Genomic DNA, 23944 nt, shown 5'->3' on the forward strand with positions numbered 1-23944 from the left:
AACCCATGACCTCTGACTCCCAAGCCCAGGCTCTTTCCACTGAGCCACGCTGCTTCTCAATAAGTCACCTGTAAATAAATTACAGGTGAATACGGGAGTGCTGTGGGGCTGGGAGCAGGGATGAATAAAGGGAACAAAACAGGGAGATGCAGAAGGGAGTTGAAGAAAAGGAAAGGAGGGCTTAGTCACCATCACGATTAACAAGTGGGGATTTCTGATTTTCTTTCCTCTTTTTTTTGAACTATTTCTAGTTCAGTAGTCTTGAAATGAAGACCGTGAGACAGGGCAACTGTTACAAATCTCTGGCAGCATGGAAAGCATGAAGACACATTAACCTCTCAATTTCTCTGGCAGATTGAGGAGTCTCCTGGGCTCTTGAAAAAATCAGTGCTTAGGATGAGTTTGGAGCCGGTTAGCAGATTGAGGGTCTTTGAGTATGAAGTACTGTGTTTGCTGTGGCGGTTGATTGTGATTCAAAAAGCCGGCTAAAAAATCCAAACCCATAATGAATGAACTTGTCTGGAGGAAAGGCTCCTCCTCAGGTCTGGAGAAAAAACTACTGTGGGAAAGATTGGGCAAGTGGGTTTGGAGAAGAGACCTGTGCGATAGCATGAGACCCATAATATTAATAATAATAATAATAATAAGGTTTGTTAAGCACTTACTATGTGCCAGATACTGTTCTACGTGCTGTGATAGATACAAGATAATCGGGTTGGACATAGTCCCTGTCCCACATAGGGCTCACGATATTAATCCCCATTTTACAGCTGAGGGAACTGAGGCACAGAGAAGTGAAGTGACTTGCTCAAGATCACACAGCAGAAAATCGGCGGGGCCGGGATTAGCAACACCTGACCTTCTGACTCCCAGGCCCGTCCTCTATCCACTAGGTCATGCTGCTTCCCTGCTTCCCATAATTGTGTGACAACAAAATTTCATATAGAATATTTTCCAAATGCACTTAAAGGACATTGGCTAGAACTTAGGTTGATAGTCCCAAGTTTTGCCTTCTAGTAAAGAATTTCCCTTTCTGGCTTGAAGAGCAGAGAGTGTCATGCTCTGTCTCTTTCCTGTTTGCCCCCCTTGAATTAGAAGTAAATTTTACAAGGACAAATCACCTCTTGGGCATCAGCAATTCCCCTGATCAGCCCAGACTCCACCAGAGGAGAGCAAGGAATCTCCCCTTCCAAGCCCTTCAATATAAGGGGGAGATTGTGAAGGATGGAAGAATCAGTCAATCAATTGGCCAGTGGGATTTATTCAGCGCTCACTATGTGCAGAGCATTGTACTAAACACTTAGTGGATAGAGTATGGGTCTGGGAGTCAGAATTACCTGGCTTCTAATCCCAGCTCTGCCACATATCTGCTGCGTCACCTCGGGCAAGTCACTAAACTTCTCAGGGCCTCAGGTTGCTTCATCTGTAAAATCGGGATTAAGAGTGTGAGCCCCATGTGGGACAAAGACTCTGTCTAATCTGATTAACTTGTATCAAACCCAGTGCTTTGAACAGTGCTTGCACAGAGCAAGCACTTAAGTACTACTATAATTATTATTATCACTTTGGAGAATAGAACAGAGTTGGTAAAATAGGTTCCCTGCCCACAATGAGCTCACAGCCTAGAGGGAGAGGAAGGAGGAAGAATCCAGAAAAATAATTGCCTGTGATACCTGGCAACTCGCCAAAGCAATTGAATGGAATTCTGGAATTTGGGAGACCTGGAAATTAACGTTGCAAAGTGGGAGGAGAATCTAAGGCAGCACTGTCTACCGTTGATCAGCCCAGAAAGAGGATCAGGGATACTTAAACTGACAGAGATATTAATATTGAATGTAGGTATTTGTTCACACCAGGGGGCATGAATTAATTTTTAACACGGGAGCTGAAACTGTGAGCATGGTACAAGAAAACATGGTAAAAGAAACACTAAGTAATGAGAAGTGAAAAATACTTATTCTAAATTATGAATGCTCGCCCTCTTGGCCTCCTCTCCGGTTAGCAGATTTCCCTGCAGCTCTTCCACACTCCCTAGACCGTGAGAACCTAATGAACCAGCCTCTGGCATGAAATAGTTAAGCACATTTGAAGGTTCTAGAACTGTGCTGTTCCAATCATTTTTGGCTTCAATCTCTCAGAGGAGAAACGTTTAGTGAACGTACTGTTGCCATTTCCCCCGTGGTAACTGCTTATTATTTCTAATATCCTGGAACTATAAACTTGATCTTTGAAACTGTCTATTTTTAAATGCTGGATGCTACAGATTAATGAACTAATACCAGGTTCAGTACCGGGAAAAAGTTCTGAAATTACTCCCCTATTGAGGTGTGCGAGAAGGTTGGGAGAAGACGGCCGGTTTTGGAGACTAGTAGTTCATTTTTGCTACGGCATCTGTTTTCCAGAAAGAAATCAGAAAAAATCCTGGGTGTGATTTTTTTCACTGAATGTCCTTTATTGGTCACAGGAATCTCAAGGACCACTTGTAATAACCAAGAAAATGGACAGTTTATTTGCATTTGAAAAGCTGGGTGGTTTGTGGCACCTTCCATTGTCCCAGCCAGTCATTTTGAGTTTATGGCTGGGAGTCAAGAAAAAACTCTGGCTCCGTTATAGGGCCGCTGTGTGACCTTGGCCAAATCACTTACCCTCTCTGGGCTTCAGTTCGCATGTAAAAACGGGAATGATAAAATAGGCTGGGCCCAATCTCAAAATCTTGTATCTTCCCCAGTGGGTTGCACATAGTAAGCACTTGATAAATGTCTTCATTATTGCTATTTTGGCAAATATTGGTCAAAACTACAGTGAGAAACTGGAAATCTACCCCAGTGCTTTTAGTACTGTGCCTGGCGTGTAGTAAGCACTTAACAAATATAATTAAATAAAATAAAAAGCCAGAATTCTCTTTCCTTTTGCAAACATCCTGGAATGACAGGCCAGAATCCTGCTTTGAATTCATAACTATCAAAATAAAGAGTTATAAAGGCTAATTGAGAGCGACGACCTCTCTATTGTCAACTGGGAAAGAGCAGCATCATTAGCATTTCTTGGGAGGATTAATCCTTCCCTGCTTTGGGGATCACACCGGTGAATTACAGGACTTTTGTCGCCTCAGGATTACTAGATCATCTCTGGGGAAACCATATAATATGCATTGATAATACTCTTGCCAGCTTATGTCAAAGTCAGTTTGCCACAACTGCTCCTGACACAGTATTTTTCCAATAGGCAACCTGACATTCCCCAAACTGAGGAATGTCTTTCCCGGTTCTTTCAGGCCTTAAATCTTGGTTCTGATCTGCTTGAGTCATTGTTTCCCGGTATTTGTGGTGCTTAAGGAAAATTCATGGGCTGAAAACAAGTGAGCAAGATTAGACTCAGTTAAAAAAAATCCAAATTAAAATGGAAAAACCGTTGCAGTAATGGGCATTTGTGGCAGGGGGGAAAAGGGGGTTTTTCCATTAATGGGAAATGGGAAGTGATTTAACACTGGTTGATATTCAACATTGTTTCATGCTTGGAAATGAGATTCTCTTAAAGTGGCATTTTCTACTAAGTAGACTCGTACTAATTGGAGTTCCTTGGGTAATAAAATGATCTATTTCTCCCTCCCGTTCCACTACCAAGTTCAAGGTTTAGACCAGGATCTCTGTTATCATTCGCCCAATATCCCCTTTGAAATATGTGAATGTATGTTTCGATCCTTGAGTGTCTGTAATAAGGGACTGTCCCTTGAGGAGACCATCTATTAAGGGCACAAACCTTATTCTAGATCTCAGTAACTATCAATCAATTAATAGTATTTACTGAGCACCTACTCTTCAGAGCACTGTACTGAGGATTTGAGAAGGTACAGTAGAATGAGTAGGCATGAACAGGGGCCGCAACAGCTATGTACAGAAGTCTTGTGGGGGAGACGGAGGGGTGTATTGGCAGGATTGGGGTGAGATCTCTAGAGGACCTCCATGTCTTCCCCTTCCCTCTAAGCCAGGACACCCTAAAAATGCCCCCCAAAAAACACCCGACTTTTTTTTAAAGGCAGCCTCCACACAGAGAGGTTACAAAGCCTTTCCTAGTGTCTCTCTATCAATCGGTCATGTTTATTCAGAGCACTGTACTATACATTTGGGAGAGTACAATATTGCAGAGTTGGTAGTCATATTCCCTGCCCACAGTGAGCTTAGAGTCAAGAGGAGGAGCTGTGGACTTCCTGACCATCAAGACTATGCAAAGCTGTTTCATGGGTCTTTCTGCTACCATTTAGGCCCATTCCCCCTTGTCCTTATGTTCTCATGACATATAAGAAGCGTCAGGCTTAGAGAATAGAGCCCAGGGCTGGGAGTCAGATGGTCATGGGTTCTAATCCCGACTCTGCCATTTGTCTGTTTTATGTCATTGGGCAAGTCGCTCCACCTCTCTGGGCTTCAGTTACCTCATCTGTAAAATGGGATTGAGAATGTGAGCCCCTCGTGGAACAGAGCCTGTGTACAACCCGAGTTGCTTGTCTCCACCCCAGCGCTCAGTACAGTGCCCGGCACATAGTAAGTGCTTAACAAATACCATGTCTGCCTCCGGTGACCCAGGCAGATTTAGGTCTAGAGCATTCAAAGTAAGGCAGCACTTTCCCCTCCAACCTCTTGATCTTGTCAACAGCAGAAGGAGTTGGTGGTTGGAAGGTTTGGGCGGGCTACAGTATTCCTCGGTTGTAACATCCACCCGCCACAGCACAGGGGTCTCATTGGAAGGCTCCAGGAAGGTTGGAATTCCTTCCAGAGCTTTCCCTGGCACCACCTCTCCATCACAATGGGCCGTGGAATGCCGGCTAATTGCAGGGATGTTTAATAAGCGCAGAGTGCTTTGGCAATACAGACGTTTGGGTCAAAGGCTCGGGGCCCATTGTGGGCAAGTAGATCCTGTACTTTCCTGGACTGGCTTGCGGAGGTATGTTATCTCTGTTGGGCTCATTCTCATGTCGAATTCCAGGTGTTGATGCCCTGGCTCTCCCACTCTCTGGCTCCGATCGGGGATTTTAGTTCATGTTACCCTGCAGTTCCTGCTGAGGGGTTCCACTTGCCAGGTCTAAGTTACGTTCCCAGCCATGGGAGGGTAATTTCCATCTGCGTTCATTTGTCATTTCACAATCTAATAAGGCTCCGGAGCTGCTAGGGGCGAGTGGGGCGGTGAGAGGGGGAGGGGGCGGGGCAGAGAAGAAGAACTGTCATTGTACTGAGCAGACAAACGTGTTCTCCGCTCTGAGGACCCTCTTTATATTCCAACTGGGACCCGACCAGCAGGACACAAGCAACGGGCTGGTCCCAGCCACAGCCTTGGAGCTGGGAGACAAGAACCTAGCCCCATGCCCAAGCTTGTGAAATTCAGGAAGCCAGTATGGGGAGGAAGGAAATTATGCGAAGACATGTGTCCAACCTAAGTTTCAACCGACTTGCCCGGAGGGCCAGTGGGGGCGGGTCAGCCCGGAGGACCTGACGGAATAGACGTAGCCTGCCTTTCCTGGTGTTCGGAATAGAAGAACTGTGGGAAAAAGTGTGGCCTCTGCCCGGTAGCCCTGTGGAGGACACCCAGCATGGAACAGGAAGGCCCTCTGGGTCTGCCATCTCGAGGGCCAGGGAAGGTCTGAAGAAGACGTGATATGGTCCAAAAACTTCTCCTCAATTTTTTCCGCAGGCGCCTGAGCCAGAGACCGACTGCTGAGGAATTGGAACAAAGGAATATTCTGAAACGTAAGTAATATTCTTATTAGAGGCTTCAGAATTTTGATTCTTGTTAAGTGAGCTCCTCTCTCTCTGTCTTTCTTTCTCTCTCTCCTTCTCTCCTTCTCTCTCTCTCTCTCTCTCACACACACACACATACACACACAGAGTTTTTAGCACTCTGCCTGGGAGGAAATATTTGATTCAGTGGATCTGAAGACAGGGTCTCACCAAGGCGATTAGTTACCTGCTTGGACCATTACACGCTCCCAGAATGTGAGCATTTCCTTTCTCTAGTATTTTAATGGGGTTTCAAAGATAAAAGGAATCCGATGGAAAATGGGGAAATGATCAGACTCATCAGTGAAGAGATTTTTTTTTAATATGTTTGAGGAACAAAAATCTTTTACAAGAAATCGTGAGGTCATTGTTGATTAACCAAACCAGGAGAAAAACCAAATGGAAGAAGAGATAAAATTTAAGGTTGATGAAATGACAGATCACTTTGGCAACGGAAATTGAAGTCTAGAAAGCCCCCTGAAAAAGTGCCTTGTAGTTGCCTAGAATTTGTTTTGGGGGGAATCCATCAATCAATCATTTTTATCGAGCACTTACTGTGTGCAGAGCACTGTACTAAACGCTTGGGAGAGTACAACATAACAGAGTTGGTAGGCACACTCCTTGCCCATAATGAGCATACAGTCTAGAGGGAATTCCATGATGAAGCCCTGAACCCTCTTACACATGATTGCTCTCATTCAGAAATAACCCTGTTTAATGAGAAAGTGATTATGTTCAGATATGAAATGCATCTGAAGGTTTACTTGGATTTTGAATTCAGGGACAGGAAAAAAGACAGATGCTAAAAGTAAAGACAACAACTCCATACAATATCACAGAGGAGCACAAGTGACAGATGCTAAGCATTTAGAAAATTAAAAGCTTCTTCTGAGAAAGCAAACAAGATTTTTAAGGCCTAATCGCATGTGACTGACTCTACCAAATCTAAAATGGAAAGCCTCATCTTCCCTGCTGCTCTCTAAGGAGTTCCTGCTGCAATTTCTCTGATTTGCTTCATTGTAATCTTCCTTGCACAAGGACAGGAAAGCCCAATGAAATGCTTCACCCAGTCCGCCTTAAGGGTTAGGGTTGTGGTATGTGGTCTCATAAATATTGTCCTTCTGTTTCCTACCTTTGTCTTTCTCCATTCCCCTCTCCTCCCACCCCTAACACCAGGCTGAAGTAGCCCTAATTTTAAGTTTGTTCAGTCTTTTCCTATCCCAGGAAGTTTTTCATATCATGGATTATCCTATCCAGGAGTCCCCTTAGACAGCCTACTTATTCACTGGAAGGAACGTATTTTTAATAAGAGAACTGGAATGATTTCAAAAGAAACTCCCCGGTCAGAGAATAAATTCTCATGGTGACCCTTCTACTGCAGTCTGATATCCTTTGTTCACTCTAAACAGACTGTTGTTGGGGAGAAAGGAGGAATTTCCAAACTGAAGGTTCCTATTTATCTTTGTGACGGAGCTACTACGAAGTATACTGTCTCTTTGCTCCAAGCCTGAGGCCAGTTGCCGTTTCGGAGGCTTGAAGAAAAGGGAAAGGGCGTGAACATACCGAGGGACCCCGAGTCAATCAGGCTTTGATAAAAAATGGCCATCTAAGTCAGTCATACCGGGGGTGATAACCGGTGCCTTGATTGCCCATTTGCTAGCTGTGGAATTTCCCCCTACTACTTTGGAATGAGCTCTCAGAAAGAGGAGGCTCAACTAATACTATTTATTGAGTGTCTGGTGTGTGCAGTGCAGGTGGGGAAGGTCCAATACAACGGAAAGACTTGATCCCTGCCCTCAAAGAGTTTACACTTGGGCAGAGAAGGGGACAAGTCCCAGCTTCGACAGCTGCCAAAAGCTGCCTGATCTGCTGGGTCAGTGAGGTCTAAGGAACGCGGCGAGCCAACGAGGTCTAGCCGTCCGACCGTTCGACAGACTAGGGGACTTTCCCCTTTCCTTCAGTTGGCAGGTTCTAACCCCGGCTCTGCCACTTGCCTGCTCTGCAACCTTGGGCCAGTCGCTTCACTTCTCTGTGCCTCAGTTACCTCATCTGTAAAATGGGGATTGAGACTGTGAGTCCCACCTGGGACAGGGACTGTGTCCAACCTGATTTGCCTGTATCCACCCCAGGCCTTAGTACAGTGCCTGGCGTGTAGTAAGCACTTAACAGATACCACAATTATTATTCAATCAATTGTTTTTATTGAGTGCTTACAGTGTGTAGAGTACAGTGCTTGGGAGAGTACAATATAACAATAAACAGATAGGTTCCCTGCCCAGAATAGCTGCAACATCTTTCTAGAAGGTTATAAGGTGAGCTGGCATTTGAAGAAAGCATTGGTTGGGAAGAAAGTTACGTGGGGTCATTTTCACGGAATTTCACCCCGTCTTCACCTCTCTGGGAGTCCCCAACTTCCCTGAGCTCACTAATTCATGTGGGGTCTGATTGTATTCAATCTGATTAGTTTGAAATTGCCCAGCGTAGCACAGTCCCTGGCTAAAAGAGAAACAAAAATACCTTCAGCTTCTGCCTTCCCTTCTGAGTCACGGAAGACGTGAGCACAGTACGTGTAAATACTGGAATATTACAACACAGACGGCAGACCTCACAAAATCACATGAGGTCACCCCGGCTGGCTGACTGCCGGTATTCTGGCCAAGCGCACCCAAAGTGGTGGAGAATATGATCTCCTCTTCATTTTTAAGAGAACAGAGGGACCAGTTGACCATCATTCCATCTGACAGTTTTAGGAAATATTAATGGAAGGAAAGGGCAGGAACCAAGATCTAGTGGTAATAATGATGATACTATCACCACTATTATTAATAATAATAATTGTGACATTTGTTAAGCACTTACTATGGGCCAAGCCCTGAACTAAGCCCTGGACTATACTGAGGACAATCAAATCAGACACGGTTCCCGTCCCGCATGGGGCCCACAGCCTTTAAAAGTAGGAGGAAACAATTATTTCATCCCCATTGCATGGATGAGGAAACTGAGGAAAAGTGAGGCTTAGCCTGGGAAGGCCTCCTTTCGCTTCCTCAGAAGCAAGAACAAAAAGTACTTGGAAATAGCGGCAGCATTAGAAGTCAAGAGTCCACAGCATTTTCTTGGGCTTTAAATCTCCCCCAAATCATTTTCACTTTGTAAATCTGCTGTAAACTTCTTTTATGTCCTTTAGAGAAGGCTCAGAATACAAGCCAGATGCTGATAGTCTGGGGGATTCATCTATAAATTTGATTTTACAGTGTGACTTAGGCAAGTTCGCTGAGGGAGCCAGAGATGGGAGCTGGACCAAGGTGTCCTGCCCCGGGCTTCCAGGCTCTGTCTAGGCCAGGTTCCCTCTGTTCTCTTAAAAAATGAAGATGCGATCATATTCTCCATCACTTTGGGTGCGCTCGGCCAGGATATACACCACTGGCAGGGGTGGCCCCGTGATTCTGTGACATCTGCGATCTGTGTTGTAATACTCCAGTATTTTTATGTACTGTGCTCACATCCTCCATGACTCAGAAGGGAAGATAGAGGCTGAAATTGCTGATGGGTTCTAACCTCCTCAGGCTGATGAGGCAGAGTCTGACCTGGGAGCGAATTTCTGTTTCCAGCTTGTCTCATCTCATTCTGCTTTTGCAGTGGGTGGTTCCGTTGGTTTTTCCTGGCTGTCCTGGGGGAATCCCGTGGCAGAAGGCATTCCCTCCGCTCTGTCCCCACTAACACTATGCTCTTACCACACCAGGCCTCCCCGCACAAATGTCTCCAACCCACCTTGGATACCTGAGCCCATCACAGATGGCAGGGTAGAGGGGCCTGAAGGGAGACGTAATATAATAATAATTCTGGTATTTTTTAGGCACTTATTATGTGCCAAGCACTGTTCTAAGCTCTGGGATGGTAATCAGTTTGTCCCACATGGTGGGGGCGGGGGGGCAATCTTTATTCCCATTTTACAGATGCGGTAACTGAGGCACAGTGAAGCGACTTGCCCCAGGTCATACAGCAGACAAGGGGCGGAGCCGGGATTAGAACCCACATCCTCTGACCCCCAAGCCCGTGCTCTTGCCACTAGGCCAGGCTGTTTCTCACCCTTCCTCTGGTTCCTCTCCTTGGCCTAGCACCGTGATCAGGAGGAGGTGGGGATGGGGAGAGAGCTCCCATGAGGCCAGCGGGAGTCCGAAGGGACTAGGAGGATTCAGACACTGAAATTCCCTGGCCTGCCCACCCCTTCCCATCTCCGCCCGTGGCAGCCGGTCCCGGCTACTGGGGGCCAGGGTTGGGCCAGGCACCGGCACCCGGGAGAGGACCCCGGCAGACATGGAGAGTGTACCGCCGCCCCGAGGATCCCCTGCTCTTTCAGTCCCACCTGGGCTCCCCCTTATCATTCTTTCCAGCCCAGCTCTTCTGATCCTCCCCACACAGGACAGCGGTATGTCCGAGGGCAAGGTGGAGATTCTGCTCCCCGGAGAATTTTCTCTCTGGAGGAAACTTGAGAGGCTCAATTATATACGTAGGTTTGGATCACTCGCACGACCTAAACCACCCTCCAATTCCTTTCCAGCACGCAATGAGCAAGAGGAGCAAGAGGAGAAACGAGAGATCAGGAGGAGGCTAACCCGCAAGGTGAGAGGGGAGAGGTATTGTCACCTGGGGACTTGAATCCCTCTTCGGTCAATCGACCAGTGGTATTTATAGAGTACTTATTCTGGGCAGAGCCCTGTACTAAGCATTTGGGAGAGAAGAATACTGCTGATTAACGGGACCCCTACCCTCGGGGGACTTGCAATCCTTGTCTTTACCTGTTGTTATTGTTGAAAACTGCCACGGTTAGGTCTCCCCGGGGATATCCCCGGTAAGGACTGGGTCTTTCTAGGGCTCCAACTTGGATGTGAATGGACTCGGGGACCGATACCTGTTCCAGCTCTGATTTCTCTAGGACCGAAGGGATTTGCAGACAGGCTTAACGTGGGGAGTTGTGGAATGTTCCCACCGCTCCGTTCTCATTTCCCATTAAAAGAAGCCTCAGCGGCACTGAGGCACTCGGGCTCCAATACCAAACCATCCTGACCCAGCCCTTCCGAGAGGTCATTTTGTCACAGACTAGTGGCAGAGCCTTTACCCACAACCCTCAGAGACAAGTTTGGCCTTTCCTTCTTCGGATTTAAAATGCTCCTTGTCTTTTCAGAAATCACGGCGTGTAACTGCAATACAAATAGGGAAAAAAAAAATCCGTAAAACAAGATAAAGCAAAGAATGTTGATTAACCTAATGAGAGTGTTTCACCAGCCCCGGGTTGAAAGTCATATTAAGAAAACAAAGACTAATTTGGAGAAGCTTGGGGCGGTGTAAATGGTGAAAGCACTTAAATAGCAAGTTGGACAATTGATGAATTGTCACGCATGTAAAATAAAATGATCATTTAAGGACCTTGGTAATTTAGATCCAAATGTGTTCTACATTGTTCTCAATGTATGTGAGAGCCCATTTAGGCAAAAAGCTCTTCACATGGACCAGGTCTTTGGTGGGGTTTGCAAAAGTAAGACATGTCTGAGACACCAGATGAGATGAGACCATATTCAGTCTGACTACAATGGCCTCATCGGTCTCCTACAGTGAACATCTTGGGAGAAAGCCACCTACACTTCAGAAACAGCAAAAGACCCATTAAAATTAATAAAAAAGATTTTTTTTTTTGTAGTGTTCTCTTCCCCCAAACTTCTGGTCGGGACATTATGCAAATCAGGAAACTTGAGGATTCTAAAAAGTTATCTGAAGGTTTAGAGAAATCGTTTGTCCTTTAGAGTACTTTGCCTTTTCAGAGTTGCCAAGTGTATTGACTTTCCAAATCTCAGAGGAGAAACAGGAATCCGGAAAGGTCTAATGACTTTCCAAATTTCAGAGGAGAAACTGGAATCCGGAAGGGTCTCTCAGCCAATGGTATTTACTGAGTGCTTACTGTGTGCAAAGCACTGTGCTACACACTATATCCAGCATCCCAGTAGAAGAACCTCAGATTAGGGCTTTATTCCCTAATTTTTAACCCACTATTCCCATCACTATTCCCAGAGAGGCATCATGGTATAGTGGAAAGAGCACGTACTTTGTGAGTCAGAGGATGTGGGTTCTCATTCCGGCTCTGCCACTTGTCTGCTGCGTGACCTTAGGCAAGTCATTTAACTTCTCTGTGCCTCAGTTACCTCATCTGTAAAATGAGGATTAAGACTGTGAGCCCCATGTGGGACCACCTGATTACCTTGTATCTACCCCCGGGCTCAGAGTAGTGCTTGGTGCACATAGTAAGCACTTAACAAATACCATCATCATTATTATTATTATTATCATCACTATTCTGATCAAGGGAATTGGAAGTTTTGAGCCCCAGCCTGGCTTTGCCCACCCTTGTCCTCGTTCGGTTTCAATGGGACTGGTCCCAGCCCGGCTGCTGCTGACCCAGTGTAGCCAGTGCTTAGCTTAGTACTTGGCACATAGTAAGCACTTAACAAATATCGCCGTTATTATCACCACTGAGTGAGAGAGCTAGGCCCTGAAATAATTCACAGATAAGAGAAAGGAGTGGTTATGTATGAAAGGGTTCAAATAGTGAGACGTACAAGAAGGGCTATGGTTGGTTGTGAGAACATGTCTGCCTAAGTGCTGAAGTGATAGTTTGGAGGCTATAGCCTGCAGGAAGATACGTTAATCAGGAAAGGCTTCCTGGAGGAGATGTGATTTCTGAGTACAATCTGGAACTAAAATCTATTTCTCTGAGAAAAAATGATTCCCATTCTTCAGAGGTCTCATAGAGATATCCTTTCTCCTCCCTGGTTCTGCCCTTACCTCTCTGGTTTTAGGGCAGCTCGTGTTCAAAGGCAGGAAGTGCTTGCCAATAGCAACCTTACGATAAGGGCAAATCAAAGCCCACCAAAGGAGTGATCATAGCCTGGGGCCAGACTATCTGGCAACTTCTCCTGAGGCCCCGGGCTTACTACCGGCCCACTTCATCACCTGGTATCTAGAGGCAAAGCTTTGCTGGGAAGGCCACCTGGCGTTCGATCAGTCTTCCCCCATTTCGATCAATATGGAGGTGTTCCATAAAGTACTTTGGAGAGGAGGGATAACTGGGTACTTAAGAGTGTAGAAGGGAAAGATGAGAAAACCTGGGAGATTCGATATCCCTTGGCGGCGGCTGAAAGAGTGCAGCAGCTGAGGTGAGGTCGGATTGGGAAGGTCAGTTGGAGATGGAGATAAGTATTGCTTCCAGCCCAAGTGCTTAGATCTAGTCTGGCTGCGCCCTTATCACCGACGGGCAGGGCTCTGGCATTTGGTCCTGATCGATGCATTCCTTACCTTCAGCCTCAGTGGCTTCCCCAGTAAATCTCCAACAGGGATTTAGAATGTGCTGATGAAGGGCAGAGGAGACAAAGATTTTAGAAGCAGCAGATGCCATTATCCTGGAGGGCAAAGTGAATCTGACTTTAAGGGTCATGTGTTTTATAGCCTTCAGAGAGTTTTTCTTTGTTCTTTTTTTTTATATTTGTTAAGCCCTTACTATGTGACAGGCACTGTAAGAGAAGCAGCGTGGCTCAGTGGAAAGAGCATGGATTTGGGAGTCGGAGGTCATGGGTTCAAATCCCCGCTAAGCCGCTTGTCAGCTGTGTGACTCTGGGCAACTTTTCTGGGCCTCAGTTACCTCATCTGTAAAATGGGGATGAAGACTGTGAGCCCCACGTGAGACAACCTGATCACCTTGTATCCTCCCCAGCGCTTAAAACAGTGCTTTGCACATAGTAAGCGCTTAATGAATGCCATTATTATGATTACTGGGGTACATACAAGTTAATCAGGTTGGATACAGTCCATGTCTGACATGGGGCTCACAGCTTTAATCCCCCCATTTTATAGATGAGGTAACTGAGGCAGGGAGAAGTTAAGTGACTTTCCCAAGCTCACCTGGTGGAAGTAGGAATAGAATCCAGGTCCTCTGACTCCCAGGCCCGTATTCTTTCCACTCGGCCACGTTGTTTCTCTTCTTGGTCCATTCTGGACTGATCCTGCTTTGGTCTCATCTCATTTCCTCAACTGTTTTGCTTTGACCCTGGGCTGAAAATTGCTTGATGACGACCTGGAGGAGCTGACAGACCCCAACCCCCCAGGACCCACCCCCACCCATCAGAGCTGGGCCCTGGCAGCAGGACCCCAGGGAATACCTGCGGATGTGTGTGTTTTCTCCACTCCTTGCGCAGACCCACGTCCACTCGGATCTTCATGCTCACCCGAATCCCCCAAATGCTTCTGAAGCTCCAAGTTTGACTGCTTAGGCTCACAGCCTTTGGGGTTTGGATGGGATCTCATCAGCTCCCATATCAATAGACCCCCCAGGATGGGGTGGAAGAGGGAAATGCTTCCAAACCCAGTCTAGGGACTGACCAGACTTGCCACCAGTTTAGGAATGCAAAGCTAATGTGGGCACTTGTTTCTGCATTTATGCGCTAGAGAGGAAAATAGCCCCAAGGAGACAGACAGAAGATTGAGATCTTGCCCTTTGTGTTCCCAGGTTTTTAGACCCCTCCTAGACTACCTGTGTTTATTTCATTTGGAGCAAGTTTGAAAAAAGCAGCCTGACTGGTAACGGGAAGGACATTTTGAAATGATCCACCCTTGTTATTTCTTAGTGGGCCCATGCTTTCACATTTCGCTTATGCTTGAATCATGGGCAGAGGTAAAAACAGTTCATAGGAGCCTGCTAGACCTCATGAACTCAACCAGCTTCACCCTAGGACCCTGAGCTCTTGCTACTGGGTGAACACCTACTACAGTGGTCTCCACTGAGCACCGTCTGAGTGCAAAGCACTGTAGGTGCTGGGGAAAGAATACACGAGGCAAGAGACTTAATCCCTGTCCTCAAGGAGTTTGCACTTAAAAGTGCTTAGTACAATACTCTGTACACAATAAGCACTCAGGAAATGCCACTGAGTGATCACACCCCACCGGGAGACAGACCCAGAAACATTTACGAAGGTGAGAAGGAGAAATGGTTTGAGTGCACCACTGAATATGGGTCTATTCATAAATACTGAGGCTGAATATAATCTGGGGGTTTTTTGAGGGGGGTAGGGGAGGAGAACTAGAGATCTTACCTCTCCCCATTACTAATGGGGACACATTTGATGGACACACACATCCACCTCTGGTAGGAGGAATCTTTCCCCTCTAGACTGTAAACTCCTTTTGGGCAGGAAGGACTCTGTTTTACTGTACTCTCCCAAGCGGTTAGTACAGTGCTCTGCACACAGAGCTCAATAAATACCATTGATTGATAAGTATGCAAGTGACAGCAATGGCTTTTCAACTCCTATGGGCCCAGTCTTGGGAGAAGAGTCCTCTAGAGATGGGAGGGATCCCCTAAGTGGTGGTAGCAAGGCCCGGAAAGCTATATCGTGCCGGTTCACACCTTTCCTTCTCCCGGCAGCTGAGTCAAAGACCCACGGTGGAAGAGCTGCGGGAAAGGAAGATCCTGATCCGCTTCAGCGACTACGTCGAAGTGGCAGACGCTCAGGATTACGACCGGAGGGCGGATAAGCCCTGGACGAGACTCACCGCCGCCGACAAAGTAAGTGTCGGTGGGGGGAAGGATGGACGGTGAAGATGGGAGGCATCCGGTTTCCCCCTCCCCGGACCAATTCTGGCACTGAATTTCATACTTGTTGCTAAGGAACCATGTGCTGAGACCATCGATTCATTCAATCATATTTATTGAGCACTTACTGTGTGCAAAGCACTCTACTGAGCGCTTGGGAGAGTACAGTGTAACAATAAACAGACACATTCCCTACCTAGACTGTACGAACTTACAGTCTAGAGACCAGGATTATTAGTCACAGCTCAGGCAGAGATCGGGTGTAAAATGCCAGTTGCCTTGGCTAGTACTTCTAGAAGTCGAGAGGACATCACTGTTACTCCCATAACCTCGCTAGGGGCGGGAACGTATCTATCAACTCTATTACACTGTACTCTTCCAATCACTTAGTACCGTGCTCTGCACATCGTGAGTGCTCAATAAAAACCACTGATTGATTGATAACATCCAGAAGCCCTAAGAGCCTTTTGGACAACGTTGCATTTATCTTCTGAAGGGAAACCCAGTTTCCCTCCCCCATGATATTGCCCTACGTACTAATAATAGTGATAATAATAGTGGTTAAGTACTTTCTATATGCCAAGCACTATGCTAGGCTCCCGGGTAAACACCACGCAATCAGATTAGAAACCATCCCTGTACTGCAAGGAGCTCAAAATCTAAGAGATAGGGAGGGTAGATACCTTATCCCTATTTCACAGATGAGGAAACTGAAGCCCAGAATAGTTACGTGACTTTTTCACGGTCCCATAGCGAGCATGTGGCGGAGTTGGGATTACAACCCAGGTCTCCCGGTCCGGGGCACTTTCCACTAGGCCACAGCGCTCGTCCATACAGCCTTTCAGCCCTGGCACGTTGAAGCAGCCGCACGTGCTTTTCTCGTTCTCCAGCCCCTCCAAACCAAGTTAATTATAATTAAGACAGGGAACAACTGGAGAAACTCTGCCGGCTTATCGGGTGCCCTCAGAGGCCTGCTCAGGACTTCCCACCAAAAGCCAACTTAGCTATTTGGAAAGTCATCCAGACTCTCTGGTGCCAAATTTTACCAGCTATGAGAGATTTTTGCCCTCTCTGTTCAGGGCCATCACCTGAGGGAGAGGGAGAGAGCTGAGGCAGTGCAAAAGGTTGCGTAAAGAGCAGCCAAGTGTCTACAGTATCATGGGGAAACTCACATGCCCTGTTTACTACCCTTGAGAGCACATGACTCCCCAGCCCTTCCCTGCTTGTAAAAGGGACCTTGGGTCCTCTCTGTTCCTTTTGGCCACCCTGAAAGGGGAAAAATATCAGTTTTTCCACCAGAGCCTCTGAGAGCCGGGCTTTTTTGGAGGGTGAGTTAGGACTGACGAGAGTTCTTCTGAAGAACCCTCCTTAGCATGTCAGAAGGTCAGGAACACCTTGCCCCTCACGTTTTATCTCTGGATAAGCAGGAGAGCCAGATAACATTAACGGAAGGGTTGATCGCCCCCGTTGGCGTACCAGCAGGACCCGGACTCGCCTCTCCGCTTCCTGTCACTGTGTCTCTTGTTCCTCACTCACGGCTACGAAGCCTCCTGAGCCGGGCCGAGGGCATGCGTAATTCCTCCTTCTGGATGTTTGTAAGGCCTAGGAGTTTGAACCTTGAGAAGAATTCAGAGTAGTAAATTAGGAAGGGGAGTTTGCTACAATGTAGTTAGCTGTTTCTTTGTAGAGAGGCAACTGTGGTCTCATGGAAAGAGCAAGAGCCTGAGGGCCAGAAGTTCTGGGTTCTAGTTTCAGCCCTGCCAGTAGCTACTGTGAGATCTTAGGCAAGTGACTTCACTTCTTTGGGCCTGAGTTTCCTCATCTGTAAAATGGGGAGAGGTGGACCCCCATCCAGGCTGAGCCAGGGCTTGGAAAAGGAAAAGGACCCTGAGGCCTCTCGCCTCTGCCAGCTCAGGGAAGGCCCGGTTGCGGAAGGTGGGACTTGGACCCCGGGTGGAGCGGCCCAAGTCCACGGAGGCAGGTGCAAGGGAAGCCTGAGAATTTCTCAGAACAGGGGCATGGTCAGCAAAACCAACCGACCCCCTCCCAAACCATCGCTTCCTCTTTTGCCCGCTTCTCTGCTCTGAAAACTGGATTACTTTTAGCTTGGAATTTCTGTGATTCTCCTGCTTCAAAATTTGAGTTTTTAAAAGCAAGCCAGCAAAATGTTTAAGGTTAATAATGCTACTGTCGAGGACTGTCAAAAACTGCTGCTAGCAAGCATTCAGTGAGGAACAGAGATTTTCTGGTCGCCACAGTCTAATGAAGGGAGTTTGCAAAGAATCTCATGCTAAGGAGAAATCATCCTACTGTAACCATGGCTCACTGAAATTGCTTATTAGTAATATTACTAATAAAAATGACGGTACTTGTTCAGCACTTACTGTGTGCCAAGTGCTGGGGTGAATATGTTAAAATTGGATTGGAAGCAGTCTTTATCCTACATAGACTCATAGTCTAAGGAGCAAGGAGAAAAGGTAAACAGTGTGCCTGCTGTGTGACCTTGGGCAAGTCCCCTACCTTTTCTGGGCCTCAGTTACCTCATTTGTAAAATGGGGATTCATACCATGAGCCCCATGTGGGACATTGACTGCGTCCTACCTGATTAGCTTGTAATACTTATAACATTGCCTGGCATGTAGTAAACACTTAACAAATACCATTTTTTTAAAAAAAGGTATCAAATCTCCATCTTACAGATGAGGAAACTGAGTGACAGTGCTGTTAAGTGACCTGCCCAGGGTCACGGAGCAGGCAAGTGGTAAAACTGGTATTAGAATCCAGGTCTCCTCAATCCTTTGCCCTACCCACCAGACCACACTGCTGTTCAATTTAATGCGAAGCATTAAATTCTACCTAAATTAAATTCTAGTGGTAGAATTCCACCACTGTGTGTTATCTTACATTGTCCAATGAAAATGTGTTCTAGCAGAGCTGTGTATTCATGGTGATTGCAGTCAATATTGTGATTATTGTTTTTTGGGGGTGATGGTAAGAAATGTCTTCTTTTCCCTTCCCCACTCCATTTCAAAACATCAAGGTCGTTGTGTCACGAAATGGACCAGTCCATATACAATCCACTTTCACTTTGGCCCAGTTTACTTGCTGTCTCTAAGTAGCTGATGTTTATAAGTCCTAATAATTTGAACCCTGGAAGAATTGAGGGTAGTAAATTGGGATAGGGAATTAACTAGAATGTAGTTAGCTGTTTCTTCGTAGAGAGGCAGTGAAATGAGCATGGGCCTGAGGGTCAGAAGCTCTGAGTTCTAGTTTCAGCTCTGCCACTGCCTGCTGTGAGATCTTAAGCAAGTGACAACTTCACTGGGCACTTTCCTCATCTGCAAAATGATGACAACACCTGTCTCTTCCTAACAGACATGATGTGCAAATTTGTGGTAATTATTGTCATTTTCTAGAAAGGCAACTGCAATGACTCCTGATTGGCATGCATGCAAACATTTTGCCCCCAAAAGCAGGTGCAGGAAAGAATGGGAGAGATGCAGGGGAAACCTCATTTTCAAACTGTCACCTGGAAATCCATCAGTCAGGTGGAAACCAACTGGCTCAGTCAGATTAGGAATCTTTCCAGGCCTGGTGCATCCAGTCCAGCGATTTATAGGGGCAAAGATGGGTCAAAGGTTTCCCGGTAGCTGGGGCCAAAGGGGATTAATTCACCGGAGAAAGATGAAGGGTGCAGAAAACTGTGTTGGCTTTTTAAATTGTCTGCAGCATCTCAGGAGTCTGAACTGAGATTTAGCTGAGCCTACGAATGTGCTGTATTTATGTGTAAATTGAACATGTTTATTTGCTGACAGTTAGGAACATATGGCATGGCAACAAGCTTCATCATTTGCAATTTAGGTCCCATGGGGGCTTTCTTGAATGACTCTAAAAGGCTTCCAGAGTGCCTTTCCTTCTGTGAGGGACATGTTTTTATGGTCCTTTTATTTCTGCTTCTTTAGAAAATAACAATTTGGAACAAAAAGCGAATTTCTCTTGATCTTCTCCGTCTGCATTTTTACAGGCAGCCATTCGCAAGGAGCTCAATGAATTTAAAAGCACTGAAATGGAAGTCCATGAATTAAGTAGGCATCTAACAAGGTTGGTAGAAACTTTTTTTTTATTTTTTATTTCAACTTCTAAACTTCATCGCTTCTAGGATATAGAGACTTTAATGTTGGGTTAGCATGGCTTCTTATTTCTTCAGGCATCTGGAAGGCAGGATCTATGTGCTTTTCAGGGAAAGAAAAATGACAGTTAAAAAGCCATGGCAACCTTTTGCAGCACTTAACGATAAAGCACAGGCTCTAGATCCTTCTATTCAGAGAAACAACAGCTGATAAGGGGAGGTTTAGGACTAAGAAGACAAAAAAGAGTCCAAGATATGGGGGAAGACAGGCCACCCTGAAGCAAGAGTGGTTCTTATAGTGAAGCAGATGTTCATCCCCTTGATTCTATTTATTGCTATTTTTCTTGTTTGTCTCCCCCGATTAGACTATGCGCCCGTCAAAGGGCAGGGACTGTCTCTATCTGTTACCGATTTGTACATTCCAAGTGCTTAGTACAGTGCTCTGCACATAGTAAGTGCTCAATAAATACTAATGAATGAATGGTCTGATAGAGCACAGGCCTGGGAGTCAGAAGGACCTGGGTTCTAATCCCAGCTCCACCCCATGACTGCCGTGTGACCTGGAGCAAGTCCCTCACTTCTCTGGGCCTCAGTTTCCTCATTTGTAAAATGGGGATTAAGACTGTGAGCCCCATGTGGGACAGGGACTGTGTCCAACCTGATCAGCTCTTACATACCCCATTGCTTAGAAGAGTGCTGGACACAGAGAACGCATTTAACAAACTACCATCATTCTTTAGGTGAAGAAAAAACTATTAAAAGGAGCAATGGCACAGAGCTTACCTCTTCCCCAGAAGGGATCATCTGGGCATCCAGTGGTAGGTCTAAAAAGAGCAGAGCGATGCAGGAAGTAGTAGCCTGTGCTATTTACTCTAAATGTAAATACAGCAATCGATCCCTGGTATTTGATTGCTTACTGGGTCCAAAGAGCACTTTACTAAGTGCCTGAGAAAGTACATCGGAGTTGGTAGTCACGATTCCTGTTCACAAGCTTCCAGTCTGCAGGGGTAGAAAGACATTAAAATAAATTAGAGATATGGTAGATAAGGATATATACATAAGTAGTGTGGGGTCAGGGTGGGTAACGAAATGCTTAAGGCAAGCGTACAGTCGATGCAGAGGGGAGAGGAAAAGAGGAGTTAGTCGGGGAAGGCCTCTTGGAGCTGTTTCATTTCAGGAGGGTTTTGAAGGGGAGGAGGGTGGTGGCCTGTCAGCTACAAAGGGGGAGTACTACCGGCTTCTGTGAACAATAAGCTGAGATGAGTCCGGTTGTAGAACAACCCCCACCTCCCACCACCCACTCAGACTGTCTTTGTTCCTCTAGGTTTCACCGCCCTTAGCAGTCAGACTCCAGCCGAATACGACGCTGTCTTCAGAACATAAATTTAAAAGAACCATAAGTGCTGGTATGATTCACTCCCCCTGTTACATTGTAAATCTTCTGAACTGCCTTGTTTTAAGAGAGAGAGAGAGAGAAAAGGAAACCAAGGAGCACGGTATCTCGGTGAGGAGTGGAATGGGAACAGTGCTCCATCGCCAGAGCTGCGACCACACCTTCTGACATTGAGAGACGCCTCCCGGGCAGGGCCGAGGGCACCAGCTGGCGTCCTCGTTTTAAGACTTGCTGGCATGTGGATCTGACCTATTTTGTCCGAGGCCAGCTGGTCCCGCATCCATTCCGTCATCAGCCACCCTCGTCCTCGGGGCGCCGATCCCTCCGCTCCACAGACCTCTGAGGCGGTAGCTCCGGCCATGGTGGTGTGAAGTCCGAGTCCCGACTGGCTTCCTGTGCCCGGCCACCAGCACTTCAACCAAAATGACTGAGAGAGATGGGAGGGAGGGCTGCTGCTTTGCAGTCCCTACCTCCCTGCTACTCCCACGCTAAACCCCAGAGGGAAAGCCCTGCCCCTCAGCAGTGGTCGAAGCCCCAAATGCCACCCTTTGGCTTCCTGGGGGTGGGGGGGGGTGCCTTGGAAATGAAATGATAATGCTGATTGACTGCTAGGAGCGGCTGGACCAAAGCTGAGCAGAGTGGCTTTCACCTTAATTTCCAAAATCCACAATGATCAGCCCCAAAGACTGGAGGAGAGATGGGACAGGAGGATGATGGCGGAGTGATCCGGGGTTGTAAGGAAAGCGGGGATTATGGGCATTAACACGTTACCGAAGGTAAATACTAGCATCACTTCTTAACAGACAGGGAGGGAACTCTTCTTGCCCATTCTTAATTCTTAATCTTCCTCTCTCAGCTCCAGGGCACCACTACACAGTCTTTTTTGTCAAGGAAGGTGATGCCTTCCGAACATGACTTGAGCTTAAAAGCAAACCGGGAAATTCAGCCCAACGCGGTCAGTCTTTAGATGAGAAACTTCCCATTCCCTCAGCTTTTACTCTGGGCAGAAGCACACCCTTTCCGAAGGCTGAAGCGAACAGGGGTGTGGTGGCCGTCCTCTCACTCGTGTGGGGAAGAAATCCATCTGCTGCCCTGCATAGCTAGGTGAGTCAGTAATCCTAGAAAGGCCAATGCCAGCCAAATTCTCCTGGCAGCTCTCGGCCCCGATGACTAAACAGTGCATATTCCTCACAAGGAAGAAGACCGAATGCCTTCTCGTGCCCTGCGTCGGGGACAGAGACACGTTACTCTGGGAGTAGGAATAAGGAAGAAGCTGCTTCCTTTCCCAGGCACGTTACCTACCAGAACCTGGTGCGTGCGTTCCCTTGATGCCACAAGTCCGCCGGGATCATTATCAGGGCTGAATACTTACTGGCAGGGATAAAAGAAGGTCCCCGGCCTATGAAGGCATCCTAGCGAGAGAAGGAGGAGGCAGCATTAATAGAAAAATTCCTTTCCCATCACCCATACCAGCAGCCCAGCCCCGAATAGAGAACGTGAGGCCCAGCTTAGGTTCAAGTCAGAAACACGGAGCAGGCAACCTATGCGGGCAGAATGACCCAACCTCCACCTGGGTCGAGTGCGAATTACAGGAGACAGTGGAGTCTATCTGCTGGGGTTAAGTGTAACTTCACGTTCCTGTTTCTCAAGCACCACCAGGCCGTTTAGTGCTCAGGTTCTGCCCAAAGTGGCCTCCCCACGATCCACTGGGTCATTCCGAAGCACGTGGAGGTTTAGAAAAATTACACCTCAAAGTGCCTCTTGGCACAGGGACAGATGAGACAGTTCTACGAGGCTTAATTCAGAGGTCACCCACCTGCCATCTCCCATGGACCAAACCGCATCAGGCCCTATCCGATCTGCTGAAATCCACTCGGAACCTCCTTTTTCCTGTGCTGTGGCAGCAGGTAGGGACAAGCAACAGTACCAATTCAACAGCATCCAAAGAGGTGGACTTGAATCTACTAAAGCCACAGCTACCATAATCATGGTACCTTTTTATATTTCAAACATATCAGTGGTTTTAAGCATTTGCGCTAGTATAGGACTGTGTAATGTCTCCAAATTTAAGGAAAGGAATCTGTGGATTTTAGTCATCCCCAATTATAACGAAGGCCTCTCTGCGGCCAAAGGCACAGTGAATGCTCTGGCACCTTTGTTGTACGGTACTCTCCCAAGCGCTTAGTACAGTGCTCTGCACGCGGTAAGCGCTCATTAAACACCACTGAGTGATCAAATGTTGCATCAGATTAGATTGACCAAAGCAACAATAAATGAAACAATAGAAAATGAGATTTTTTTTGTTTTCTCAGTTGAGAAAGTGACACTTACAAACTGCTGAATGGAAGGGGTTGCGCGTGCTCAGACGGATGTCGTTTTTAACAGTTCTTCATGTGCGGACAAGCAAGCGCAGGGCAAGTTGGTGGCTTCTTCCCACGTGTCTGAATTCCAAAGCCAGATGCATTTTCCAGTTGATATGCCGGTGTCTGTACATAGAGTTTGTCTTTGTATAGGAGTGAATGTGGTGACTGTCAATCCTGTGCTCTTCCAGTATTGTAATTTAACAGATTATGTCTGTATGAAAAAAGGAAATGTAAATATAAAAGAAAACTTAAACTGGGTCTCTATGTCCTAAGTTTTGTACATACTGAAACTGCATGCTATTTAAATTATTGTCCGTCTCTGATGATGTATGCAGTTTCTTTAAAAAAAAAAAAAAATTTTGACCAACTGTTTCCTTGTCTTCTGTTTCCTGCTACCCTCGTTCTTAAACACCGTCACCGAGGGGATTCGCTTTTGCCAAAAGGAGGATTGGTTTCCCAGATGGCAAAATAAGGGTTTGAGGGGACTCGGATTTCCAAACCATTGAAATATCACAAGGAAAAGGAATAAGCCAGGGGCTGACCTAAATCCCCAGCCTGCAAACAGATTGGAGAGGGGAGGCGAGAGAGCAGCCATACCTCGGGAGAAAAGTCACCGCCTTCCTTCCCCACATATCCCATCACCTTCCCAGCCCGGGC

General features: G+C 46.7%; 1 protein-coding gene across 4 annotated transcripts in view; it reads left to right on the plus strand.

Moving 5' to 3' along the window:
• The window catches only part of PHACTR1 (phosphatase and actin regulator 1), a 326807-nt gene extending 303160 nt beyond the window's left edge, over window positions 1–23647 (plus strand). For all 4 annotated transcript variants that reach the window (XM_029053011.2, XM_029053012.2, XM_029053015.2 and 1 more), the window contains 5 exons: window positions 5683–5738; window positions 10327–10388; window positions 15235–15375; window positions 19427–19503; window positions 20856–23647. In XM_029053011.2, the coding sequence (XP_028908844.1) occupies window positions 5683–5738; window positions 10327–10388; window positions 15235–15375; window positions 19427–19503; window positions 20856–20871 (352 nt within the window). In that variant the 3' untranslated portion in view covers window positions 20872–23647. The remainder of the gene's footprint in view (window positions 1–5682; window positions 5739–10326; window positions 10389–15234; window positions 15376–19426; window positions 19504–20855) is intronic.
• Window positions 23648–23944: the final 297 nt, after the last annotated feature.

Source organism: Ornithorhynchus anatinus, chromosome X2 (genome assembly GCF_004115215.2).
Source record: "Ornithorhynchus anatinus isolate Pmale09 chromosome X2, mOrnAna1.pri.v4, whole genome shotgun sequence".
Classification (NCBI taxonomy): domain Eukaryota; kingdom Metazoa; phylum Chordata; class Mammalia; order Monotremata; family Ornithorhynchidae; genus Ornithorhynchus; species Ornithorhynchus anatinus.